The following is a 26,889-nucleotide window of genomic DNA, read 5'->3' on the forward strand; positions in this document are numbered from 1 at the left end:
TCAAACATGTAGGTGGAAACATTATGCTTTTTGGTTAATCTGTCTCTCACTGTTAAAATACACATACCATTAAAATTATAGACTGATCATTTCTTTGGCAGTGGGCAAACATTTAAAAATTTAAAATCAGCATGGGATTAAATATTTTTCCCTCTGTATGTAATATCATTGAAATCGGTTCATTAATAAAAATGTTATTGGCATCTGAAAAATTGCTCAAATTTTTTGCCTGTATGAAGGAGATTAAAAAATTCTTACTTTTCTCACAAAATGGAGGGTCGCTGCTCCAGCTGAGATCCCACTGACATGTCAAGGTTTCACTTCCAACAATATCATACCCTGGATCACATTGGTAAGTGATTTTTGCTCCTCTGACAAGATCTGTGTGGGAAGTGGTCTTCCATCCATTTTGGATCTCCGGTAGGTCTGAGCAAGAATCATTCCTGGACACCTCTAAGAGATAGAATAAACATATAAACAGTAATATATATCTCGCAACACACCTTGCAAAAAAATGATTACGGTATTGGTGGGATGGATATCTAGAATTCATACATTTAAGCTAATTTATTTTTATAATAGACCTTTGATCAGGATAATGAGAAAGGGGACAAGGGATGGTGGGAGAAGAGCAGAGATTCCCATTTTTCTGGATAGTTAACCCGGACAACAACGTATCAAGTTATTGAATGCTGTCAATTTTGTAGGAGTTGGAACATAAAGATATGTTTAAATAACAAACAAACCATGTGTAAAAAACAAAACAAAAAACAAAACAAAACAAAAAAAACAGATATGTTTAAATAGAATCTCTGATTATTCCAATCACAAATTTAACTGTAACATGAAAGACCTTAATCTCACAGTGCTATCACAAAAAAACACATTTCTAATAAAATCCCTCAACAAAATGCTACCTTATATGTCCTGCTCATCCAATTTTGTCATTTTGATAATGCACCACATTTTTGCTAGTAACAAATCAAAGAGAGTTTGGAGCAGTGCAAATATAGATAACTCTAACTTCTGAGCTCACTGCAATGGTGCTCTCTGTAACCCGACTGAGTACCTCCACCAAGGACTGCTTCCTAGCTGGAACAGGGGACAAACCGCAGCACATCTGCCCTCAATTGCCATGGCTTGACTGGGGCCCTGGAACTGCTCTTCCCTGGAGCAAAATGGGGAATTCGCTCTAGACACCCCCAGGCAGTGGACGACATTCAGTCCTGGGAGCTCTAGTCCTTACAATGACTTTCCCAGTTGAATCCCCTGCAAGCTGGAACAGCGGACACAGGGGTTAAATCTTCCTTCCCTCCATAACAGGAGGACACACAGTTTTGGAGTGCAAGCTGGAATACTTTAATGGTAGCCACAACTGGCCTTATATGCATGCAAGGGGCACTCCCCCCTGGACCTGAGATTAAACCACAGTAAAAACAATACACAATTACATTGGCTCTATGGTCCAGGACACTCCCTTGCTAAATTAGATAATCCCTCCTCTGTGCCTGGGAGATAATTGGATTAAGAGCTGTACTAATCTAATCCAGTTATCTCCAAGAACAGAAAAAAAACACTTTTTCCAAAACATCCCAAAAGTACCCTAAAAATACATGAAACCCCCCATAATAGCCCGGATCTGGGTGACCAACATGTCCAAAATCACCCAGATCAGTGGAAGTCATTTATTTGACCGACTGCAGGCATGGTCTCATACCCAAAACAGTTCCAGAGAATCCGGGCTTGCGGCTGGTCTAGTTCGGTAGTTTGAAAACTAAAAAACTACCGAACAGAGCAAATAGTCTTACCCTGGAGCTTGTTCCCCTCATCCAGATGAAATAGTGCCCTTCTAAGTTGTATAGAACCGAACGCAGGTGATGATGGAAGTCTAGCGGTGTTCGGGAGTTTCTGTGTCCTATTTTAGTTCCATGAGATTCATGCCCAAACACCACTGTCTGCGTTCATGCGAACATGATGGCTGCCACCTTGTGGTTGTCCATAGGAATTGCGGCCACCCAGACGAACAATTAGAACACTGCGGTGAGAAATGTTCCAAGTTGTTAATAGGTGTTAACAAGCACCAGGGTTGTCTCTGGTTCGTGCGGTTGTTCGGTAACCAAACCATATAATCCCAATTGCACGAACTGAGACTTTTATATCACATTTATTAAGGTCCATAGTCTGTGGGCAGGAGGCTGGCAAGCAGGCTTCTCCAGGAACTCATGGCAAACTCACTTGGACAAGGGAGTTTGTCACACTCCCTATATAGAATGAGCTCTGTACCTGTGCTGACCGTGTTATCTATAACAAGCAGTCAAGTTTAGTGTGGCAATGATGAGGTCTAGATAAGTGTCTGGACTGTAAAAAAAGGGAACTTTGTGCAAAGAGACCTCATGGTTTCTTCCACTAATATATATATATATATATATATTTTGACACCGATTTAATTTGTATTGCATTCACTCTGCATTGTAAAAGGGATAATATAGTAAATGTATTTTATTGCAACATCTTTCAATACTTATGTTCCTGTTTTAATGAAACAAGCAAACAAATAAAAATAAAAAATCAGAAAGGTGTTTTTCTATTGACTTTTATCCTACCACTGATTACGTAATATCTATTATGTGCATTTCAGTACAAAAAAAACATTGATTATTTCTCTGTCTGCCTGTCAATACATATTTGATTGAAACATACTCTTGTTACAGACATAGTTTAAATATTTCTATCTTTGATATATTTTTAGTCAGGTTCCTTCTAATGTGAAGATATCTCGATATCGCCTCAATTCACAATAGCTATCCGTATCTTCTGGAAAACAGTAGGACAAGATCTTTGCATTATGCTTTTTTCCCGTTTTATTACACATTGGTTTTGAAGCTCAGCAGGTGTTGAATTGGTCCAATCTATACAAATAATGGGTAGGTCTTGACAAACAGTGGTATCTTATCTCACAGAGCAGCAAGAAATGATAACTATGAGATTGGCTGAAGGAGAGCTGAGATGAGATGGGGAGAAATAAATCCTCTTCACTATTAATACTCAGAAACATCCAAAACTTTCTTAACCCTTTCGGTAGAGCAATGAATTATCTGGCACTGTGCATGCTTTATTGGTGCGCATTTGCATTAACACAGACAGACTCATAAATCTGTGGATTATGATGTTAAGAGCTCAAGTTTAAGGATATAAATAAATCATATGTAAAGGATGATTCCTGCTGAGTGATGCTTTATTGGTATCACTTAATAAACTTCCTTTAACAGCAATAATTGTTTTTCTATATGAACAATGTTATTTTTCTGTAAGTAAAGTGTTTCCATGTTGTATACATGCTTTATGTATTGCTATACGAATTAATCTAACAGTAACCATCTCACTGCAGAATTGAAGCATCAATTACATGGTTCTTAAATCTTAGTTTGATTACTGAAAGTCTGTAAGGAAGGGCTTTATAAAGATTTACTGAAGTTACAGTGATTTACTTAAAGGGGCACTATAGTGTCAGGAACACAAACATGACACTATTTAATAAAAAGGTTAAAACTCCTCCCATAGGAAAGCATTGGATTGACTGAGATAGTAAATTCTGCTAAACCCAGCCAATGATGCTGAGCCATATGTCACCCTTGCCAATCAGCATCTCCTCATAGAGATGCATTGAATTAATGTGCAATGAATACTAGAGGTATTCCTAGGGTGTAATGTAATGTAAACACTGCATTTTTCTGAAAAAGCAGTGTTTACATTAAAATGCCTGCAGAGACTGACTACACACACAAGAACAACTACATTAATCTATGGCTTTTCTGTTGACTATAGCGTCCCTTTAATAACCAAATTGACAGGGTTATACAAAATGGCTGATATTATATAAATAGGTCTTTTCAAGATGGCATAGAACATTACTAGTCCTTTTATCATTACCCTGGGAAGGTAAGTTCTGCTGGCACCATCCCATGGTAAGTAGTTAAGCCATTTTAGTACTTACCTGCGTTCAGCCAGGTACCTATCCACACATCCCTGGCATCTGACCTTCTCCTGAAAGCAAAGATGGGCCATACAAGATTGTTCTCATTGGCTGATAATGTCATATCATGAGTCTCAGCCATTAAGCACAGCCCTGCATTATCTGTGCTTTATTTAATATAGACATTTAGTGGTGCATGAAGTGTTCTTTTAATATCATAAGAATTTTAGCTTTTGAGTTGAGTTTTCATTGGAAACACCTGTAACGAATTCTAAAGAATTCATTGTAAGGTTCATTGTCTTTGGGCTTCTGCAAAAACTCCCATTGTTGCCTTACAAGTTTAGAGGGGTTTGGATCAGTCCAAGGTAAGAGTTAAGGCCATTCTGGAACTGAGGTCTGAGCACACAAATGCGAATACATTAATTCAGCAGGGTCAAAGATGAAAGTAGTGTGCCTTGAGCCCACACAATCCATCAATATTGAGAACCCCAGTAAAAAATAATATATATATATCAATAATATATATATATCAATAATTTCTTTATGACATCCGTAAATTGACTGCGCTGTTATAACACTTTTAAAGTGACCATGCTAAAAAGCTGCTGTATTATTATTTATATAATCAACAAACATTCAGAGTGAAGAACATTCAGAGTGAAGGAATTTTGCAAATTGGGTTTAGTTTTATGTTAAAGCCATTGTTATGATTATTATCTGAATAATCGATGAGTTGTTTGTATCACAGACTTTACTTTGGACAGTTCTACTTTGACTTGGAGTGCCATTCATTTTAGGTATTTAAATTGAATTGGAACTCCTTGACGATCTCAGCACACAGACAGGAGCTTTTTTTGTACCTTATCTTCTAGAAAATTAAAATAAACAAACACACTATTTTGTGTTAATGCAATAGTTTATTAAAAAGTATGCAACACAATGAAAACAATGAAAACAATAGCATTTTCCTTTATGCAGGAATGCCTTCTTTAACTGCAATGCTCTGTTTTTCTAGCTATGTGTAAAGCTTTCTCCTGTGAAGTAGGTAACATATGAAAAGGAATATAAGGAACAGTATTTAAAGCCTCTGTCTGTGTGCTGAGATCCTCAAAGTACCAACCACTCAACGGGCGTCCCAATTCAATTTGAAGACCTAAAATGACTGGCACTCAATGTCAAAGTAGAACTGTCCAAAATAATGTCTATAATACCAAGAGAAAAACAAGGATACAGTCCCAGGTATAAATTTTCACAAAACGTAGAAATACATACCATCAGAAATGATAACATAGGAGATGTGTCAACCAAGTATCTTTCTTGAATTGAGATGATCAGACTGTATATAGCCAGGGATTATTATTGAGGAAATATTGTCCTTTGCAGTACATATCAACTTCTATGTCAAGGAACCAAATACTGCATGGCATCAATCTGGGGATCCATTTTTCATTTTAAAATGTTACTCAGTGACCCATTAATCTAGTGTAATATAATTAATATTGAAATACAATTTCCAACACATTTTGCTGTGATTGCACTGGGAAAGCCAGTGCTGCTACAGTAAACAATTGATTGTGAGCATGTGTTTGGGGTCTGATAAATAAGCTGTGTCTGGTGGATGGGGGTCATCTAAAATTACATAAGGATCAATTTTTGCGTTCCAGCCCAGGGGTTAAATATAATTTCCATACGAAATGTTCCTTACACTGTTCTAAGCAGAATATATAAACCTCTGTGGTTTCTTAATTACCCTTCACGTTGTTTATCGTCTTTAAAATGCTTACAAAATATTGGTTGCTTGCTAGATAATTGTTTGAATGCTGATTCTCAGTCCATTTTTTGCTTTATGTAAGGAAATAGGTTATAGCAGCTCTTTGTGATAGTGCTTGCCTCGGCATAACTGCAGAATCTAATAGTAAATAATAATAAAAAAGGAATTATCCAGCTGAGAAGATAATGACACCATTGAATATCTAATAAACAGCAGATATAAGGTTTCCATGTATTAGAGCATAATATGCTCACCTTTTTACTGTTATATTCTTTGTTTGGTGTATTCACGGTATGGACAGTATTATTAACACTAAACAGTACTGCCACTGAATTATTTATTAGCTATTTTTGTTTTACATTATTCAGGATGTTGTACAAAATTAAAGCACCATTCACAGATATTGCTTATCACCATATGAAACATGTTATATTGCGGTAAAGGAAAGGTTGTGATGAAACCACTTGCTAGCTGGTCCAGCCAGGTTAATGCCTTAGGAACTTGCATCTAAGACTTGAGAGATGATAGACAGACAGACAGATAAAATAATTGCAACTGTTATAGCTACTTACCAATATAGTTCAATATAAATCCTTGTCCCTTTCCAAATATAAGCCCAGCTGGATCAGAATGAAACTGAACGGATAGGTCTGGAGAAGAAGAGTAAAGTTTTTGTGGTACACTGCTTCCAACAAACTGTCCTAAAATCTTAGAAGTGATTTCATCTCCATCATAAATGGTTAGGATGTCATTGTTACTCAGGTTCAATCTGAAATAAAAAAAAATTCTGGATTACGGTTTAATGTTTTTTTTTTTCATTTGTTTTTATGCCGCAAGCCAAATTAGACACAGCAAGGGAGATTGCAAATCAAACAAATGTCTGCAATAAACGACTAAAATGTAAATGTAAATGTAAGGACTAGCTATCTATCATCTATCTATGTATGTATGTATGTATCCATCTGTCTGTCCGTCCATCCGTCTGTCCTTCCATAAAATTTCTGGTCTTTTATAGAATGTTTTAGAATGTCTTACTCATAGTATGGAATCTAAAGGTATTTCTTTTTAAAAAAATTTTTTACACTAAGCAAACATAGGAAATAGTTTACACATTTTATGCTGGAAGACATTGAACTACACCATTCATGTTTTCCCAGGTGATACAATTTAGTGACAAGCCTGCAGTTAAGTTACTGATGACTGTAGTGCTTTATTCAGAAATCCATATCAATCTCACCATTACTAGACTAAACCTCCAATTGGCTCATAAGATATATATAGCTGACATGCAATCCTTGTACATGCCCCTGGGCTTCATGAGCTGCAATTGACCTTTCTGCTGCAGACACAACACTTTAAATTAATTATTGCTAAGTATGTAATTTGTTTGGCACTCTGACAATCCTCTATAAAGCCAGAAAATTGCATCAAAGATATGTATTCCAAAAACATTATGTAGCATTGTATTATAATATTAAAGGACCACTCTAGTGCCAGGAAAGCATACTCGTTTTCCTGGCACTAGAGTGCCCTGAGGGTGCCCCCACCCTCAGGGACCCCCTCCCGCCCGGCTCTGGAAAGGGGAAAGGGGTAAAAACGTACCTTTTTCCAGCGCTGGGCGGAGAGATCTCCTCCTGCTCTCCTCCTCCGATCCTCCTCCTCTCCTCCCCGTCGGCTGAATGCGCACGCGCGGCAAGAGCTGCGCGCGCATTCAGCCGGTCACATAGGAAAGCATTCACAATGCTTTCCTATGGACGCTGGCGTGCTCTCACTGTGAAAATCACAGTGAGAAGCACGCAAGCGCCTCTAGCGGCTGTCAATGAGACAGCCACTAGAGGACATAGGGGGAAGGCTTAACCCATTCATAAACATAGCAGTTTCTCTGAAACTGCTATGTTTCTGAAAAAAATGGGTTAACCCTAGAAGGACCTGGCACCCAGACCACTTCATTAAGCTGAAGTGGTCTGGGTGCCTAGAGTGGTCCTTTAATTTGAGCCTCCCCCTCCCCTCTCTCTCTATATATACATATCACTGAACACCCAGGTTTCTTACCAACAGAACCTTCTGGATCACCTGGGATGAAACTCCCCTACCTTAATAAAGATAAGCAGGAGGGGGAGTTTAATAATAAACACAGTCACCCCCCCACAAACAATACAATCCCACTCAGCCAACCATGCACACAATCACACCCAGACATTTCTCACACATGCTAAGCACACACACAATCTCACATGGCCAACTCCACACACAATCACACTAAGCCAACCTCACGCAAAATAATATTTAACTAAGATCACAACCAATCACACTCAGCCAACTCCCCACGCATTCACACTCTGCCAACCAGATACACAATCACACCCAGAAAACCCTCAGACAAGCTTAGCATACACACAATCACACTTGGCCAACTCCACACATAATCATACTCAGCCAACCACACACCAAATCAAAATCAGCCCACCCTACACACAAGACAAGGGAGCATTAAGGAGTTAGGCAGCTCAGGCCCTTCCTTCATTGATGCTTACTCCAGGGGCCCGCAGTTTCTTTCTGTGCACTAGCTTCCAGTCTTCTTAACATACCTTATTCATTTAAATCCAATTTATATAATAAATATAATGCTGTAAGAAGACTAAAAGTACTGATGATTTGAGAAATGTATATGTGTATATGTATTCTTATGAATTTTTTATTATTTTCATAAAGTATAGATCAATATAAATCGGTACTGTTTTGATATAAGGGAAATCTCATGTGGCTTAGCTCATCTCTGGTGTGAGTTACTGTTATTCTTGAACTGCTATTTAATTTAATACTTAATGCTTTAAGTGTTACAGATATGGGCAGCAATGTAGGTGTAATGTAGGAATACTTGATGGTTGAAAAGAGATCGGATGAAGCAGGAGAAAAGCTTATTAAATGAATCAACAGGTAAAACAGATATGACTTATAGAGCCTTTAAAATACTCTAATACTTTCTATACTCTATGCAGCGTTTCCCAATTGGTGTTACGTGGTACCCTAGTGTTTTCCGCAAGAACAAAATTGGGGTTCCGCGGTGATTTGCTCATCGGGTGGCCGTAAGGGCCATCCAATGGGCATTGCTGCAGAGGGACCCAGTCAGCACCGAGGTCGATTAATTGGGATGCTGGGATGAAGTGACTGATGGTAATTTCCTCCCAGCTTCATATGGAAAACTCCGCGCTGGAGGGAGAGAGGCAGCAGCCGGCAGTGAGCAGCTCCCACAACACACACCAGCCTCAGCCAGCAAGTCACCCTCCTGCAGACAACATGTATGCTAACAGGAGGGTGACTGCAAATTTAAAACATTAAATGTGTTAAATTGAAATTTGTATATGTAGCAGTGTGTGTTTGTATGTGCCTGTGTGTATGTGTCACTGCGTGTATCTGAGTGTGTGTATCTGTGTTTATGTGCCAGTGTGTGTGTATCTCTGGGTTACTGTGTGTATCTGAGTGTCAGTGTGTGTATTTTTCAGTGTATATGGGTGGCGGTGTGCATGTGTCTGTGTCAATGTGTGTGTATGTGTATGTGTTTGTATCTGTGTGACTGTGTGTGTGCCAGTGTGTATCCCAATGTGTTTTATCTATGTCAGTGTGTGTATCTGAGTGTCACTGTGTGTGTATCTGTGTGTAAGTGTGCGTGTATCTTTGTGTTAAGGTGTGTGTGTCACTGTGTATTTGAGTATGTGTATATGTATGTGTATCTGTGCCAGTGTGTGTATCTGTGTGTCAAGATCTGTCAGAGTGTATCTTTGAGTCTGTGTGTTTATGAATGTGTGTATATGTGAAGTGTGTATGTGTGTATCTCTATGTTAATATGTATGTATATCTGTGTAAGTATGTGTGTGGCAGTGTGTGTGCATACATACCAGCAATCCAACACCAACACAGCATGCAAACACACCCCTGCAAACACAAACATTACATACAAAAATACCACTGAATTCAAACTCCGAATTTATATAAAAACACACCAATAATACACACATACATTTAAAAACACTACATCCAATCACACCCCTACATGCAAATGCAAACATTACATACAAACACCAACTCTACACACAAAAGCACACCTGCTCCTAAGTACTACAATCTGTTTACTATCTGTAGAAATAATTGTATATATAACCAAAAATGAAATTTGCGAAAAAAAAATTAAAAGGTTTGTGTTATGGCGCAATTTGTTTTGGGAGGGTTCCATGATGTTGGTACACTATGTTAAAAGGTTCCACGGGAAAAATAAATTGGGAACCCCTGCTCTTTAGCATCTGATGTACTGTGGTGCAAAGTTAGGAGAACACACTTCATGGCTATTAATTAGACCATTTGAGATGATTAATTGTTATTTAAGCTCTTTGAAACAAACGTTTCCTTGCACAAATGGAGCTAGTCAGTAGTATTAGTAATCTCACATTAGTGAAAGTCAAAACAAAGTAGCCGCTAGGAAACAATATAGCCTAAACACAGGTCAATCAGTGCCAGAGAAGCAGCATATCGTGCCCTAATATAGAAGGAGAAAGTGGGTCATGTTATAGGTATTCCTATTTACATCAAAGATATCTCATATAGCTATAAGTTGGTAATATTTGCCAATCAATAGTATAAGTCCCTGTTTTGTTCAGAGATCAATAGTATAAATCCCTTTTCCCCATAATGATATCATATGTGAAAAGTCTACAAATATGCATATAAATACCGTCTATCGGTCGATCAGTGAGGTTGATAATTAGGTAGTAAATAAATCGAAAGGATAGAAAGATATCAGTAGAGAGGAAATAAATAAAGTAAGGAAACCCTTGTTCGGGGGGGGGGGCCCAAGGTAACGAAAAGGACCCCTCCACTAGAGCGACCCACTTATCCCCAATAGTAATAGGAGAGAAAAAAAAAATCAGTAAACTACTGGTCTCTCAAATAGGGCACAAAACCAGCTGCCAGTGCAGTCACCTACAAAAGTATTAAAAACAAAAGTGTTAAAAACAAAAGTGTTAAAAACAAAAGTGTTAAAAACAAAAGTGTTAAAAACAAAAGTGTTAAAAACAAAAGTGTTAACATCGGATGCCCGACGCGCGTTTCGGCGGTATAACCACCTTTCTCAAGGGCAGGCAAATAGATTCTACCATTCCCCCATCTTAAATAGCCCAAACCCCACCTACCCGTCCGTAGAGGGAGGTCTTAGTTCGGGATTTGCCAAGATACTACTTATATTTCCACCGAGGGGAGAGCGCATGTGTAGCAATCAGCCCAAAGTGCGCATGTCAAAATCAAACTAGGTACGCATGCGCAGAGGGCTTTACCTCACGAGCAGAGGACTCCTCCAGGTTACACCCACTTCGATCGAGGAGTGGATGCATGTGAAACACTATTCGGCCTATTATGGTCCAAAGCCGAAGTGCGCATGTCAGAAACGAGCTGCTACAAGGGGTAGTCATTCTGAGGAATATTAGCCCCTCATCTGAGGGGTGACCTTTTTCTCATTATTCTGGAGTTGTTATATATTTAAGGGTTATGCCCTTCACTACCCCTGTAACCCCTTCTTCCTACTTTCTGGCAGAGGGTCTCTCTGACTGGAGGTAGTATATGTAAAATATTATATAAATATGTTTGTCAAATTTAAATATATATATATATATATATATATATATATATATATATATATATATATATATATATATATATATATATATATATACACACACACACACACACAATAAACAAGATCCAGCGCACTCTCCTATCTACTAAACAGCAACTTCAATGTTGACAGATTTTATTAGTTTTTAAAAGGTTTTTTTTTTAAAACACCTTATCTAGGCAAAAGATAATGGGGATTTTGTTACATTATATGATCATACATTGCATAAGCCTGCCACAACGTCAATGTACCCCATCTTTGGCAGGTCCTACTCTCACAGTCTAATGTCTGCTCTTATGAGATTAACCCACTTACTTGGGAAAAAAATTCCATCTGAGGCTCTCTGCAGTACAAGGCTAAATAGGGACCTGAGATGAGGCACCTGTGACAGGGAGGGGTGCAAAACCAAGGAGTTGGCTAGACTCCCAAATATATACATATGGAACATGGGGGGTGGCTGCACTCACCTGAACATGCTTAAATGGGGTGCTGCTGGGGGCCATATTATACAATAAACAAGATCCAGCGCACTCTCCTATCTACTAAACAGCAACTTCAATGTTGACAGATTTTATTAGTTTTTAAAAGGTTTTTTTAAAAACACCTTATCTAGGCAAAAATAATGGGGATTTAGTTACATTATATGATCATACATTGCATAAGCCTCTGCCACAACGTCAATGTACCCCATCTTTGGCAGGTCCTACTCTCACTGGCAGGCTTATGCAATGTATGATCATATAATGTAACTAAATCCCCATTATTTTTTGCCTAGATAAGGTGTTTTTAAAAAAAACCTTTTAAAAACTAATAAAATCTGTCAACATTGAAGTTGCTGTTTAGTAGATAGGAGAGTGCGCTGGATCTTGTTTATTGTATAATATGGCCCCCAGCAGCACCCCATTTAAGCATGTTCAGGTGAGTGCAGCCACCCCCCCATGTTCCATATGTATATATATATATATATATATATAAAAATGTAAAATTATTTTATTTATATATAGCTATATATACTGTAGATGTATAGATATATTTATAGATACACAGATGTATTTTATAATGCCACTCTAAATGTATTTTGAATTTAATATATTTGTATATTAATATCAAAATACAGTTAGAGCAAATTAAAACTGGAATATAATTTTTTTTAAATGTAATTTTTAATTTTTTTTAAATTTAATTTTTTCATTTTATTTATTGATTATATATATATATATATATATATATATTAATATTAAAATACACTTTTATTAATATTCCGGCCATGTCTTTGCAAGGGGGGGGGGGCGAATCGGGCCCCAGGATCACATTGCAAGGGGGGGGGGGTCCGAATCGGGCAGACCCCAGGATTATGACCGCCATCGGGGAACGGTGGGGACCCAGTAAGTACAAAGGACCTTGCGTTTAGGACCGCCCCAAAAAGGATGGCATAGAACGCCCGCGTCTAAGTTCCCATCTTTAAAAAAAGGCCTTTGAGTCAAAAAAAGGTGCATGAGTTATTAAAATGGTAAAAAAAAAACCTCCAACGTGCTTAAGGTTTGTAGGTGCTTATTGGATAACAGTTCAGTCACTACTCTTTAATAGTTTCATTAAAGGGATACTGTAGTGCCAGGACTACAAAACTGTATTCCTGGCACTACCGATCCCTCTGCCACCCTCTTCGTCGTGTGCCATCTACCAGGTAAATAAAGGCTTATAAACCCTTTATTTACTTACCTGATCCCAGCGCCGATGTCCCTCAGCGCTAGGTCGAAGCTCCGTCCCCTCCTCCGTCCCGTGATGAGCAGGGTCTAATGTGCATGCGCGGCAAATGCTTTCCTATGGGATAAATATGAAGCTGAAGGTCCTCATGCAGAGCATGAGGACGTCCAGCATCAGATAACGGACCAAAAGTATTTTACGATTCCGGAAGCCCGCTACTGGTTGTCTAATAGACAGTCACAGAGGGCAGGCTTAGAGCTGCAATGTAAACATTGCAGTTCTCTGGAATGGCAATGTTTAACATTGCAGCACCAGGTGCAAAAGGGACACAGCACCCAGACCACTTCAATGAGCTGAAGTGATCTGGGTGCCTACAGTGTCCTTTTAATCAAGAAAGGGCATAATGCATGCATTCCATATAATTGTGACCTGTTGCCTTTACATTTTTAAAATATCACCTAATTCAATCAAAAACCTTTAGACCCATATAATATTTTGCACTACAGTCTGATTGTCTTTGAGCCTATTTCTCACTAAATGTTAAAAACAAACCAACAAGTAAACAAAAAAGTGCTACTGGCTACATTTCTGTGGCCAATGAACTAGACCTACACGTACAATAAAATATATTAATTAACTTTCCTGGACACAGCAGTGAATAACAGACTGATGGGACAAAACAAAACTATTATGTAATTACATTTAAATGCCTGCAGTAAAAAAAACAGGATTTTAAAGGAACAGATTCAATTGAATTAGCTTTAAAACATTAAAACGTCTGAAAGGCTTTAAAATGTTATATTGTATTCTAAGCCTATTCTTTCTCCTCAAACTTTATTGAAGATAATGAAACTTTAATCATGGTGTATAGCACTGTTGATGCCAAAATGATGAACAAAACAGTTTGTGAACATGTACTGACTTACTACATTTGAGGTTATTTATGTTGCTCTCTCTTTATTATCGTATTTGCACAGTTGGGTAATTGTTAATTATTCTGTTATCATTTAACAAGAGATTTATTTTCTAATTTGCAGAATTCTTGAAAAGAAATGAAAATAAGATATAGTTTTATATTCTGAATAATTGTGTTTTTCAAGATTGAATAAAATGATGAATTATACTTGCTCCTGAATCGTGATGAGAATGTGATAATGGAAATAGCTTCACATTTTAATCTAACACATGAGCCAGCATAAATACATACCACACCAGTAGCAGATAAATAATCATTAAAGTGAACTTGACATGACACATGCACATTAACAGCAAATAGCATCTAAATATATAGCACTTATCACAGAGATAATTTATAAATGTAATTCGCTATTTCATGTATTAATATAATCTATCTTTCATAAAGATATGATCTTTATGAAATACTCATACTCACTGGGTTGGAATTTATTGGAATTCAATCCAAAGTTACCTTTTGACAAAGTTATGATGACTTTGTCTCATGGTAAAGCTTGAGGTTGACAAAAGCTGACAAAATGTTATGCTCTGCCGTCAACTTTTGTCCAATCCCAGCAGCCATCACAAAGCATTGTCTTACTTGTAGCAAGACATTATCTATGGATCGTGCAATGCTCCATAGACCTCAGTGTTCTACTCAAACTCTGGATTTATAACCTGTGGGCATATGCTCCCTGGCCAATTTTTTTTTTTTTTACGTTAAACAGCAGATAACTTGCACTAACATCCATGTAGTCTACCACATTGTCTGCCCATGTGGTTTGGTCTATGTAGGAAAGACTGAGAATGAATTACAAGAGCATATTCAGGGACACAGGTCCTTGATCAATCTAGCATTTAAATAAGGAGTCTTAATCCAACCAGAATAACCATGTCAATGATTTAAAGTGGCAGCTTGAAACCAGGCACAACCAGAGTTATAATCACTTTTGTGCCGGGGGTAGTTACAACCCTGGCATACGTGACTTAGGCAGCCCATAACTATGTTCTGCACTGCTTAATATTATTTGAAGCAAAAATAAAATGTGGCATTAGTGCGCATAGCACACTGGTGACAGATTTAATCAGCTTCAACCCTTACAAGCCCTGTGGAACAAGGGGATGCTTGCTCTACGCACCCTCCTTCCCACCTCCCTCCATAGCCGATAACTCTTCTCTCTCTCTCTTTTTTTTCCCCACTCCACTTCCTACCTTTGGAACAATCCAATCAAATCTATGAGAAGCATTTGGAAGAGGCATGAAAGGCAGCACAAGGGGCTTTGCCTGGTGCTGGATTCCAGGTAAGTAAAAAAAATTTTTTTGAGAGTTTTATTGCGACTTTTAAGGGGGAAGCTAATGAATATTGCCCAATAGAGAATATTAAGTTAATAAAGCAATGTTTTAAAAAGAGTTGCAGTAACCCTTTAAAATGCAGATTTCTGTGGAAGCTAGCACTTTTATAAAATAACACAGAGGAAACATGAAGTTAAGTACAAAACAGTTAGGTGACAGGAGTGTCCCCTTGATTCCAGTGTATAGTATAGATGCTTACTTCTAGCCAGGTAAATGCATGACTGAAAGTGGGCATTATACACATATATAGCTAAATGTGAACATTCCAGGAATCTGCATTCCCAAAGGTGGCTGTAGACTCCTTACAAACACCTATAAGCAAGGTTTGCATTTGACTATTTCAATGTACATTTTAATTATTAATCTTCTAATGGTTCTTCTTTAAAATAATATTTAATGAAAACACACAGCTTCAAATACACATTAAAGATAGAATATTATTATAATAGGAATAATAAATCAAAAAAGTAGAAAACAATCAGAGTTTTTTCTTCAAAATGTCACTGTATTCTTCCAATGTAACCTAACCTACAACCTCACTCTCCACACTGTAAATGAGCAACCATTCCCCATATCTGTTTCCCTGAAATGCTACCTCATCATGATCGTACCATAGTAATGAACCTATGAAATGTCCTTGAACCTATGAAATCATGTCCAAACATTCCTGAGGTTAGATACCTCTAATCCACAAAAAAGGAAATCCAGTTAAGATAGTCTGCTCTCATATATTTTATTCTCCATGGCCTCATTAAATACATGTTCCTATAGCACATTTACAAATATATTGTGATGAGGGTCCAATAAAGATTTAAATGTACAAACAGAATGTCCCATGACTGATGGAAAGAGGTGCCATAATTTAAAAAAACAAATGGATAATTTCGTTACAGATTGGACAAGAGTAGATTTTGGAAAATGTACACTTTTTTAGTTTCTATTTTGAGCAAAAGAAAAAAAAACTTGTAACTATGCTCTAGAAGTGTAACTTTTAATCACTTACAGCTGAATATCAAGGAATATTCTTCTATCATCTCCCACATGGATCCTCCATATGCAGTCTTCTCCTTCAGTGTACAGATCAGGCCAGTTTGGAGACAGAATCACTCCTGCTGGTGTGGAAAGCTCACCTCCACACATAGCTAAAACAAGAACCAGGAGTGAGTTTTACAGTATGGTTCTAAAAACAACTGCACAGTAAGATGGAAGCACCTAATATCTAATAGTTCTAGGAAAAGTTGTCTTACACCATTTGCACGGTAGAGAGTAAAATAATCTTTTATCTATCTATCTATCTCTCAGGTTGTTAGAAGTTTCAGGTCATATTTATTTTCTGGACACCAATAGAATGAAAAATGTTAACATGGAACTGTCAGCAGACCGAAAATTGACACATAAAAAGTAAATAAATGATTAATAAACTAGGATTGGTCTCCAGGACTTCATCATCTAGGCCATATGTCTGCATCTCTATGTACCAAACAATGCACAGTATAGGAAGAATTAAAAAATAAAATGAATTAAGTTTGAATAAAAGTAGACTATTCTTAAAGGGACATTATTTTCCCACACTCTATTTGCAGTGAAAATAGGGTTGATATATCAAGTGGCCTTCTGTATAGTTCTGGTATACCCTTTTCATCTTTTCATCAGAAGCAAGCCCCAGTTTTCATAATTTTCACTAAAGATTAACAAACAGGGGGACTGCAGAGTTTTACATAAAGGCTGGCTTGGGGGGGGGGGGGGGGGTGTCTCAGTTCCTCAGGCACACATGCACTGTTCAGCCCCTAAAGAGTGTGAATTTCTATACCTCCTGAAAAATTGCATCCAGCCTCTGGACATTGTGCAAAGTAAATACCTAACGTACCTCGGCAAAGTGGCTCAGTATCATTCCAATAGGGATCCTTCATGTTGATGCATTCTATAACAGCTGGTCCTTGTTCAAGAGAGTGCCCAGGATCACAAGAAAATTCTATCACAGCTCCCATGCTATAGGTAGGATCTGTTGTTGTAAAGTTACCATTTTGGATGTATGGTTCATAGCAATGGCCCCGTTCAAAGGCTGAAAAATGAAAATGGTGGATCTGTTACTAACAGAAACACATGTTATACCAATTATTAAAGCACAAAATTAATTATGAACTTGAAAGCAACTTCTAACAATGTTACATTACTTGGCACCTAATTAAGAACATCTTCGTTATGTGTAACAAAAACTATCACAGCCACCTATCCTCAGAGGTCATCATAGATACCATATCTTTGGTAATTAGATGGCAGTCTTCAAATGTTTGTGTTTTATCTTGCTAATTGTTTTTTCATCAAACAAAATAGATGCAAAGTTCATTTGACACAGATCAAAAAGTCATTTTTGACTCTGGGTAAAATGATTAATATTCAAGAGTTTTTTTTATATAAGAAGCAGAGTCATTTGTGGATTTCAAAGAATCAAAATATTAACATTTGTCTTTATGCATAGGAAGCAGGTGAAAAGCACTTTGGCCAGTTTTCCGTTAATGGAATTGTTTAATTAAAATAAATTTCTGATAGTAAGGTATTACCGTATTTATCGGCGTATAACACGCACTTTTTCCCCCTGAAAATAGGGGGAAAATTGTGGGTGCGTGTTATACGCCGATATCCCATAAGTACTTACCTGTCCTGAAGCGTGGGCCGGCTTCACAGTGCGCACCGCGGTACAGGAAATTTAATTTCAGGTTCCGGTTTCCGGCGGGACTGAAAGGAAGTGTGCACAAAACAACTATTGTGCACACTTCCTTTCAGTCCCGCCGGAAACCGGAACCTGAAATTAAAGTTCCTGTACCGCGGTGCGCGCTGTGAAGCCGGCCCATGCTTCAGGACAGGTAAGTACTTATGGGAGGGCAAGTACACTATGGGAGGGGAGGGGGGGAAAGTACACTATGGGAGGAAAGGGGGAGAAAGTACACTATGGGAGGGGAGGGGGGGAAGTACACTATGGGAGGGGAGGGGGGAAGTACACTATGGGAGGGGAGGGGGGGAAGTACACTATGGGAGGGGAGGGGGGAAGTACACTATGGGAGGGGAGGGGGGGAAGTACACTATGGGAGGGGAGGGGGGGAAGTACACTATGGGAGGGGAGGGGGGGAGAATACTATGGGAGGGGAGGGGGGAAGAATACTATGGGAAGGGAGGGGGGGAGAATACTATGGGAGGGGAGGGGGGAGAATACTATGGGAGGGGAGGGGGGGAGAATACTATGGGAGGGGAGGGGGGAGAATACTATGGGACGGGAGGTGGGGAGAATACTATGGGAGGGGAGGGGGGGAAAATACTATGGGAGGGGAGGGGGGGAAATACTATGGGAGGGGAGGGGGGGAGAATACTGGGGGGGAGAATACTATGGGAGGGGAGGGGGGAGAATACTATGGGAGGGGAAGGGGAGAATACTATGGGAGGGGGGGAGAATACTATGGGAGGGGAGGGGGGAGAATACTATGGGGGGGAGAATACTATGGAATGGGGGGGAGAATACTATGGAAAGGGTGGGGACACTATGGGATGAGGGGGGGAATACTATGGGATGAGGGGGGGAATACTATGGGATGAGGGGGGGAATACTATGGGATGAGGGGGGGGAATACTATGGGATGAGGGGGGGGGGGGAATACTATGGGAGGGGGGGAAATTTCCTGGAATTTCTTTCTAAAAATGAGGTGCGTGTTATACGCCGGTGCGTGTTATACGCCGATAAATACGGTATTTCAAAAATATTATTATTACACTTATTACACATCCTCCTTCCTTTGAATATAAAGCAACTATTCTCTTAAAATGTTATTTACCTCAATGTTCAGTTAATAAGAGGAACTAAAATACAATATATTTAGATATTTTGTTGTGTGTTCCTTAAACTGTTTAGATTACTGCTCCACTCAACTCAGCAATGAAAGGGATAACATCAATTCAGCTCACCTCCAGCATTGGGAGAATCTCCTCTGATCCACCTCATGTGATGTTATCATTCCTGATGACTTGTGTTCATTAGTACACACCATCAATTCATCTTCTAGAAACCAATGCTGCTCTATAAAACCATTTACTTCCACTTTGAACTACAACTCAAAATGAGTGAAACAGAAAACCCTTCTAGCTATCTGCTTCACAGTTGAAAGGTATTACTAAAAGTATTGATACAAGTGCTAATTTCTTTTAAATCTGCACTTTTATAAATGATGCCTGCAGAAACATTTAGTTAATCCCTAAAGCAACTTCAGCAAACTGATTATTAATTATTTTTAATTGATATTTCTAGTTTTTGGATCTTATATAAAAAATACATTTAACGTTAACATTGTTAAAGGCACCATTTAACATTTATGAAAAGAAAAACATTCCTTAAAGCAGGTATATTGAAAATGAGAACCCAAGTCTTGCTCAGATACCAACTCTCAAAAACCTGCCAAAAGTTTACCCATACAGGAGATAAACAACTCAATAGTAAGGGTAAGAAATTACAATTGTTAAAAAGTCTTTATTCAATATTATATGTTAGACAATCAATACTAATGCGTGAACCAAAGGAAAACAGTGACACAAAAATATGTGCAAGTGCTTTAAAAAGGGGGATCTATCAAGCCTGCCTGATATGTCCTATATATAGCTGCTAAACAACTATCTGAATTATAAAGCAGCTGCTCCTGTAGCTATTCAAGTACACAAAGTTAAATAACTTTGGATTTTGGATACAATTGTAGCTGTTAGGACAATTTGTAACGACATTAATTAGGTCAATATATATGTTACAGTTAAAGTGCAGAAATCAGCTCATGTGCACATTACCTAGTTAATCTGCAGATTAACTAGGGCGATCAGTTAAAGAGCAGAAAATGATTTTGTTTCTCAAATATTTCTCACATTACCTAGGTAATCTGCACATTACCTAGATAATCTGCACATTACTTACTAGGCACTCATTAAAGTGCAAAAAAATCATTCTGTCCTCCATCTCTCTGAGGGGCTCACAGCTCTGGAGGACACCATGGTGTGCACAGGCTGCTGTTCTGTTCTTGTCTGGACCACATAGTCACATACCTCTTCAAACAGTTATCCCGAACTGGTAAGAAACGAGGAGCCCCCACCACCACAAGAGAGCGAGCGCTTCCTGCACATTATGCAGCAACACCCTGAAATGATCCCAGCAGATGCTCTCCACTGTTCTCAATATCATCATATATTTAAAGACTGTCGGAATCAGTGGTCCATGAGCAGACCTTTCCTTGGTCTCATTCTCCTCAATGAGAGAAGTATTTCTCGGACTTATGGAGCAGCATTGTTAGTAGCCAGCCCCCTCTGAGAAGCAACAAGCCATGCGTCTATGCTTTGAGAATTTGATGGTGGAGAGCATTGAAAGAAACTTGCTCACAAAAAGAATCGAGACAGGTTCACACAGAATCTTTCTGCCTTCAGACGAGAAGTGAACGACTCTGCAGAGACTGCACTGAAAGGGTGAAACAGGTTCTGCGAGGATGTTTTTGTAATAAATAATTTCCTCTTTTACCGAGGGAAAGAAACAAACATTTTGCACTGAAAGAGTGAAACAGGTTCTACAAGGACGTTGTTTTTTGTAATAAATAATTCCTCTTTTACCGAGGGAAAGAAAAATACATTTTGCACTTTAACTAGACGGAAGCAGTTAATGTGCACATTACCTAGGTAAAGTGCGGAAAACTCTCTAACTGAGCAAATCAGTTAATCTGCAGATTAGCTAGGTAATGTGCACATTAACTGATTTCTCACTTTAACTGTAACATATACACATGATATAAGAATATCTATGATAGAGATACTGCTAAAGTAGGTATAGAGATAATAATGGATGGCTTCAAAGAAGTACAGTGTTGGGGGTGATAGAGGAGATTTCTTAATGAGAGAGAGAGATAAAAATCGATTAAGGGGCAAATATTGGTAAATTGCCCCTCCCTGCTCAATCAGAAAAAAGGTGTGGGAGATGAAAATTAACAATCTCCCCCTTTATTAACTCTTATATGTATATTATTATTCAAATACACAGCAGAGTATCTGGAAATTTTAAAATTTCAGTTAAATATATAAAAAAAATATATATAGTAAACCAGTTTAGACCCATGTTGTCCCGCCAATCCTCTGTGGCAGATGTATATCAATATTATATATAATATTATGCAAGTATGTATCTTTTAAATCCATCAATTATACTTTATACCCATTTATTTCCTCACAAGCTGAGCAACGCATCATCTTTTTTTACTCAATAAGAGAATCAGTTAAAGTCACATATTGATTATACTCATGATAACTAGGTAAGTGAAAGCAATACTTGATTAATTTACACATATTGTTGGCATTCACAGTTTGTACCTACAAACATACATAAAACAGTATTAAGACTGTAATGATATTAATATTATGATTTATGACATAAAATAAAGCATAATAAGGTTAAAGCTTTAGAGGCACCACTAGGGGCAGTGTGTAGGATTCCTTAAGCCATGTGCTTCTGTCAGTGACATCACAGGCCAGCCTGCACTAGGAAAACACTGGGAATAAAAAACAGATATAGGAGGGATTCATGCTCTTTACCTTTCCTGACTGAACCTTCAATGTAAAACCAGCTCTGACTTAACACCAGGCAAATGGCTGGGACCTTGGAAATAATATGAATCAATTGTAACATCTAGCATGTGTTATTGCCTCTTTTGTATTGTTCCATATGAATCCATTGTAACATTTAGCAACTGTTTTAGCCTTTTGTAAGTAATATGTTGTAGTTTTGTATTGTATAATTATTGTAGTAAACTGACATTCTGCTAGCATCTATTTACTTGTTATTATAATTATATGAAATATACATTTAATAGTTGCTTAATTATTATATAGTAATTAAAATATTAATATTCATCTTTTAGTCCACAACATTTGGCGACGAAGATGGGATTTTGCTTGAATGCTGGGGAAAATGCAAATGTTATGCATTTTGCTTAATTCATACAGTAAATTCTCTATCTGTAAAGAAATGAATAAATTGCCGATAATTTGGTTTTACTGGAATGAATGCATATTGCATATAGGTTTAGAGATGGGGATTAAATATTTGTTTTAAAGGTATCTCTACGTTTTTTTTATTTTCTATCTATATTTGACCATTATACCAAGAACTATAACTTGTTACTTATTTGCGTAATTATTATATATTAATTAAAAGATTCTTCTTTAAGTCACAGCCACAACAAAGACCTATCTGGTTCTTATACTAAGCTTTTCAGTAATGCATGAATGATGTCATGCGATGGGTGGGAAAAACAGGTAAAATGAAACTAATTACTGTATGAGCTACTAGGAGGTGCTAAGTGAAATATTAATAATAATGATACTTGGTATCGGGTAGAATGCCAGCCTGTGCCCAGTAGATAGGAACATATCATTGAATCAGTTATGTGCTCCGCTATTTCTTTTTACATTAACCTGACATTTGTTTCTTCATATAAAGCCTCAGAGACAGTTTTAGTTATGAAAGAAGTAGTGACCCTGCCACAACATGCAAACAGGTAAAAGAGTGAGGGTGAGCTAGACAGTAACATTAACCCTCACCCAAAACCACATGGAGATAGAGAATTAAAGGAATGCTGTACCTGGCTCTTTCCCAGTAATCAGGGGTCTGTAAACTCCAGCTGCTTTTATATTTTTACACTGAAATTCTTAAACCGAGTTCATTTTATGTGGTTAACATGTACAACAATAGCTTGCAGCTTGTATTATTCTAGAAATTTGACCTTTTTTTTAGAATACTTCAATCAAATTAAATGATTACTCCAAGCACCATGACCACTTTATTAATCTGAAGTTATTATGATGCCTGAAATCTATATGTGTAGCATGTCGTTATGAAATGCTGCACTTACTAATTTTAACCCCTCTGCTGCCAGTGGTAAAACTCCACCTTCATTAGTGCCATGGCATGAAATCAGAGTTTCGGTGGCTAATGTGAATTCTGTTTACATTCGATATCTAACATCAGCCTGCATAACATGCTGGCAACTGGCATGGCTCCCTTCTTCATGCAAGAATTGTGTCCTCCCTTCAGCCTGCCCACCGTAACATCTGTTCCTATCGAGTAAGGGAGAGTGATATCAGCAAAGGAGCATCAGGCTGCAGGGAGAACTTGGCCTCAGAGCTTTTCAGTTTGGGGATGGGGCAGAATAGCCAATAGTTACTCTAATCAAACATAGTCTTTTATGAAAACAATGTATTTTGTTTGGAGTTACCCTTACTGGAATATACAAAACCATCCACTACCATGGTTAATTTACTAAACACTGAATAGCAGTACATTTAAAATGAAATAGCAAAACTAAGGAAAATATAAGCTATTGCCCATGCAACTTGACCATTTTAGCATGAATATTGCAATTTGGTTTTCAATTGACTGCAATTCAGTGTATAATGAATACATAACAATAGTCTTTAGAATCAGAAATAGAAAACTAGAAATCGTCTTTATAAGACAAATTCACCCAGTGTAGATATGTTCACATTTTCAATACATGTAAAAACATCTATGCAATATCAGGTTTGGTAAAGAAAACTGCTAAATGATGATTATTGAGATAGGATTTTTTTTAGTTATAATAATATACAAAAACATCAAAATGCCACTTATGTTAACCTTCTTTTACTATCCATATATTTTGTTTGCTATATATGCTTGAACTACATGTTTGTTTACTTACATGACTGCTATGACAACGCACTTATATGCTGTTTCTTCAAAAACCGTTACCACGCAGCATCCTTCTAATGGGTTTCACATGGACATTACATACTATTTATAAATGTGCACTTGCATCATGCAGGTCATGCTTCAGAAGAATCTCTACTTAGACTAGAGGTAGGCAACCTTCGGCACTCCAGATGTTGTGGGCTAACTACATCTCCTCTGATGCTTTGCCAGCATCATGCTTGTATGAGCATGTAGTCCACAACATCTTGTAGTCCAAGAGATGTAGTCCATAACTTTTTTTCTTAAAAACACCACTGCGCAAATATAAAATAAATGAAAATCACATTTTAGTAGATATACCCCAAATTAAAACTTGCATGCATTTAATTATGCATTTTTTCATTGGAGATATCTAAAAACAGCTTCCAATCACAGACTTCAATATACAGCTCAATGAGAAGTATTTGCAAGACAGATGCTCTGAGCAATTGCTGCCTCTTGAGTTTAGCTCCACTGAGCTAACGAAACCAGGAAGTCACAGGATTGTTGTCTGGTTTAACCAGTATAATTTATAAAAGTGTCAATTTCTATTGAAATCTGCACATTTTGCAAAATTAAAGAAAGAGGACACAATCTTCACACATAAAGCTTTTCAGCAAGCTGCTTTAAGAGCCTGGAGTGTCCCTTTACGTGGTGAATGTTGCCGACCACTAGCTTAGACATAAAGTGTTATTCATTTAAGTGAGAATTCATTTCAATTCAATTCAATTCAGCAAAATGTGAAATCCACTTTGAATTCTCACTTTAGTGAATAACCCTGTAAATATATCTCCAAATATACAGAGGCACTAATAAAGCCGCAATCTAATGAACCTCAAGTTCTGGGGGCAAGTGCTAGGCTTTTAGTACATTTTGGGGAAAGTCTTGCAATTGCCTGGATGCATTATGTGTCTAGGTTAAAACCAGTGTTTTCACATCTGAATCCTAACAATGCATAGAATTTGGAAAATTCACAGATCAGCGCCCAGGAGATGCACATTTGCTAATTATTGTTGACTTTCTTTTTCTGCATGTGAATTGATAATTTGAAGTACTGTTTGAAATACTATTTGCCTGTTGGCAGTATTAGCTTCCAGCGGTCAAATAGTTAAAAATCCTCAGCATTGCTAGCATTAATTATGTGTCCAGCTGCTATATTAGGAACACATGTAACTATAAGTAAGGTTCCAAACATCCTACGCCCCACATGGATGGGAATATCTCCTAAAAGTTTAAAACAAGTGACTTGACAGACATTGCTGCCCAGAAGCTAGAAAGACCCCTATCCCTTGGCATGAGGGCCTGTAAAATAACAGGCGTACCTGTACCCCTACCATTGGGCATTGGGTAGTGGACTTTAAATTAAATAGCAGTGATGTGTCCACTACTATTAGATTTAAATAAATTATGTCCCCACCCTAGCCCGCACTCCTTAGCAGTTTGTGGTCGATATATTAATAATATAAACGTGGACCTAATGTTCACCCATCCATGGGCAGTGGGTGAAGGTTCAAAGTAACTATATATAGTAGGGGTGGCCATGCTATTGTAAAATCTGGGCCTGGACTGAAATAATTTAGGTCCGGATTTCAGAAATCAGGACCAAAGTCATGCTCCTTTGGAGCCAGTATTGCAAAATCTGGACATTGTGTAAGCAGTCCAAATGACCCTGTATGCAGCCGGATGGTTTTGGCCAATTCGGTAAGTTGGCCATTCGGACTTTAGTGAATAACCCTGAGAGATCACTTTTCCCTGAATCTGAGGTTTGGTGGATGTTTGTGCATCATGATACTAGGCTTTATGTAGTGATTTACTATCATAATAATTGCATAAAAAGTCATATCAATTGGTCAGTGATTTGCAACTGTGAGACATCTCTCCTGGTTCATTAAGCATATTAATTAGAAACACAGTATTTCTCTGCAAGCAATAGAGGTTTAATAAATGAGCTACTGAGTGATGTAATAAATAAATGAGAAATTGTTTTTCAAGTCAGGTTTTAATAATTTTCACTGAACAGCTTTGTATTAAGTCAAAGATCCTTTGAATATATCTAGCTACAGAACTCAGTAAATTAGCATGTTAATCTTTTTACTATACCACTTTTGAACTCTGCCATTGATACATTTAATTAGCTATTTGCACATCTTTTGCTATTCATCATTATTTTATCAATAACTTGGATTGGATTGTGTCTGCACATACTAATATTTGTGATATGAGATGCACATTCACTGTAGAGCAATGACATGGGCAGGGCATTTTTTAAGAAGCCTTGTTTGACATTAGAGTATTTCTGAATTCAGGATAAAAGAAGAGTCACTCATTGTTAATATAGTTATTTTAAATATGACTCAATTTTTTAAAATATATTTTGACTATTAAAACTAATAAAACATCAATCACATTCAAAACAAATTACTTTTCCATTGTTATACAGGTATAATTATATAAGTATTGGTTAATTACGTACAACTATACAATGGGATTTATACACTAAACACCAAATTGAAATTTCTCCTGCTCATTGACATTAACTGCTTGGCTATTTTAGGCAAAATTTTGCAGTTTGGTTTCAATTCACTACACGTCAGTGTCTACTGAATAAACTACAAAGTTGTTGCACTCAAGACGCAACTCGCCTTATTCTTTGCTAATATTATGGCTGCAAGAATATTATGGGAGATATACAGGTG

At 37.6% G+C, this 26,889-nt stretch overlaps 1 protein-coding gene across 1 annotated transcript in view; it reads right to left on the minus strand.

Moving 5' to 3' along the window:
* SEZ6L (seizure related 6 homolog like) overlaps window positions 1-26,889 on the minus strand; it is a 332,693-nt gene that overhangs the window by 36,169 nt on the left and 269,635 nt on the right. The window contains exons 9-12 of the mRNA XM_063454639.1: window positions 17,285-17,479; window positions 16,421-16,559; window positions 6,317-6,513; window positions 259-453 (exon numbers count right to left, since the gene is read on the minus strand). Of these exons, the coding sequence (XP_063310709.1) occupies window positions 259-453; window positions 6,317-6,513; window positions 16,421-16,559; window positions 17,285-17,479 (726 nt within the window). The remainder of the gene's footprint in view (window positions 1-258; window positions 454-6,316; window positions 6,514-16,420; window positions 16,560-17,284; window positions 17,480-26,889) is intronic.

Source organism: Pelobates fuscus, chromosome 5 (assembly GCF_036172605.1).
Source record: "Pelobates fuscus isolate aPelFus1 chromosome 5, aPelFus1.pri, whole genome shotgun sequence".
Lineage (NCBI taxonomy): Eukaryota > Metazoa > Chordata > Amphibia > Anura > Pelobatidae > Pelobates > Pelobates fuscus.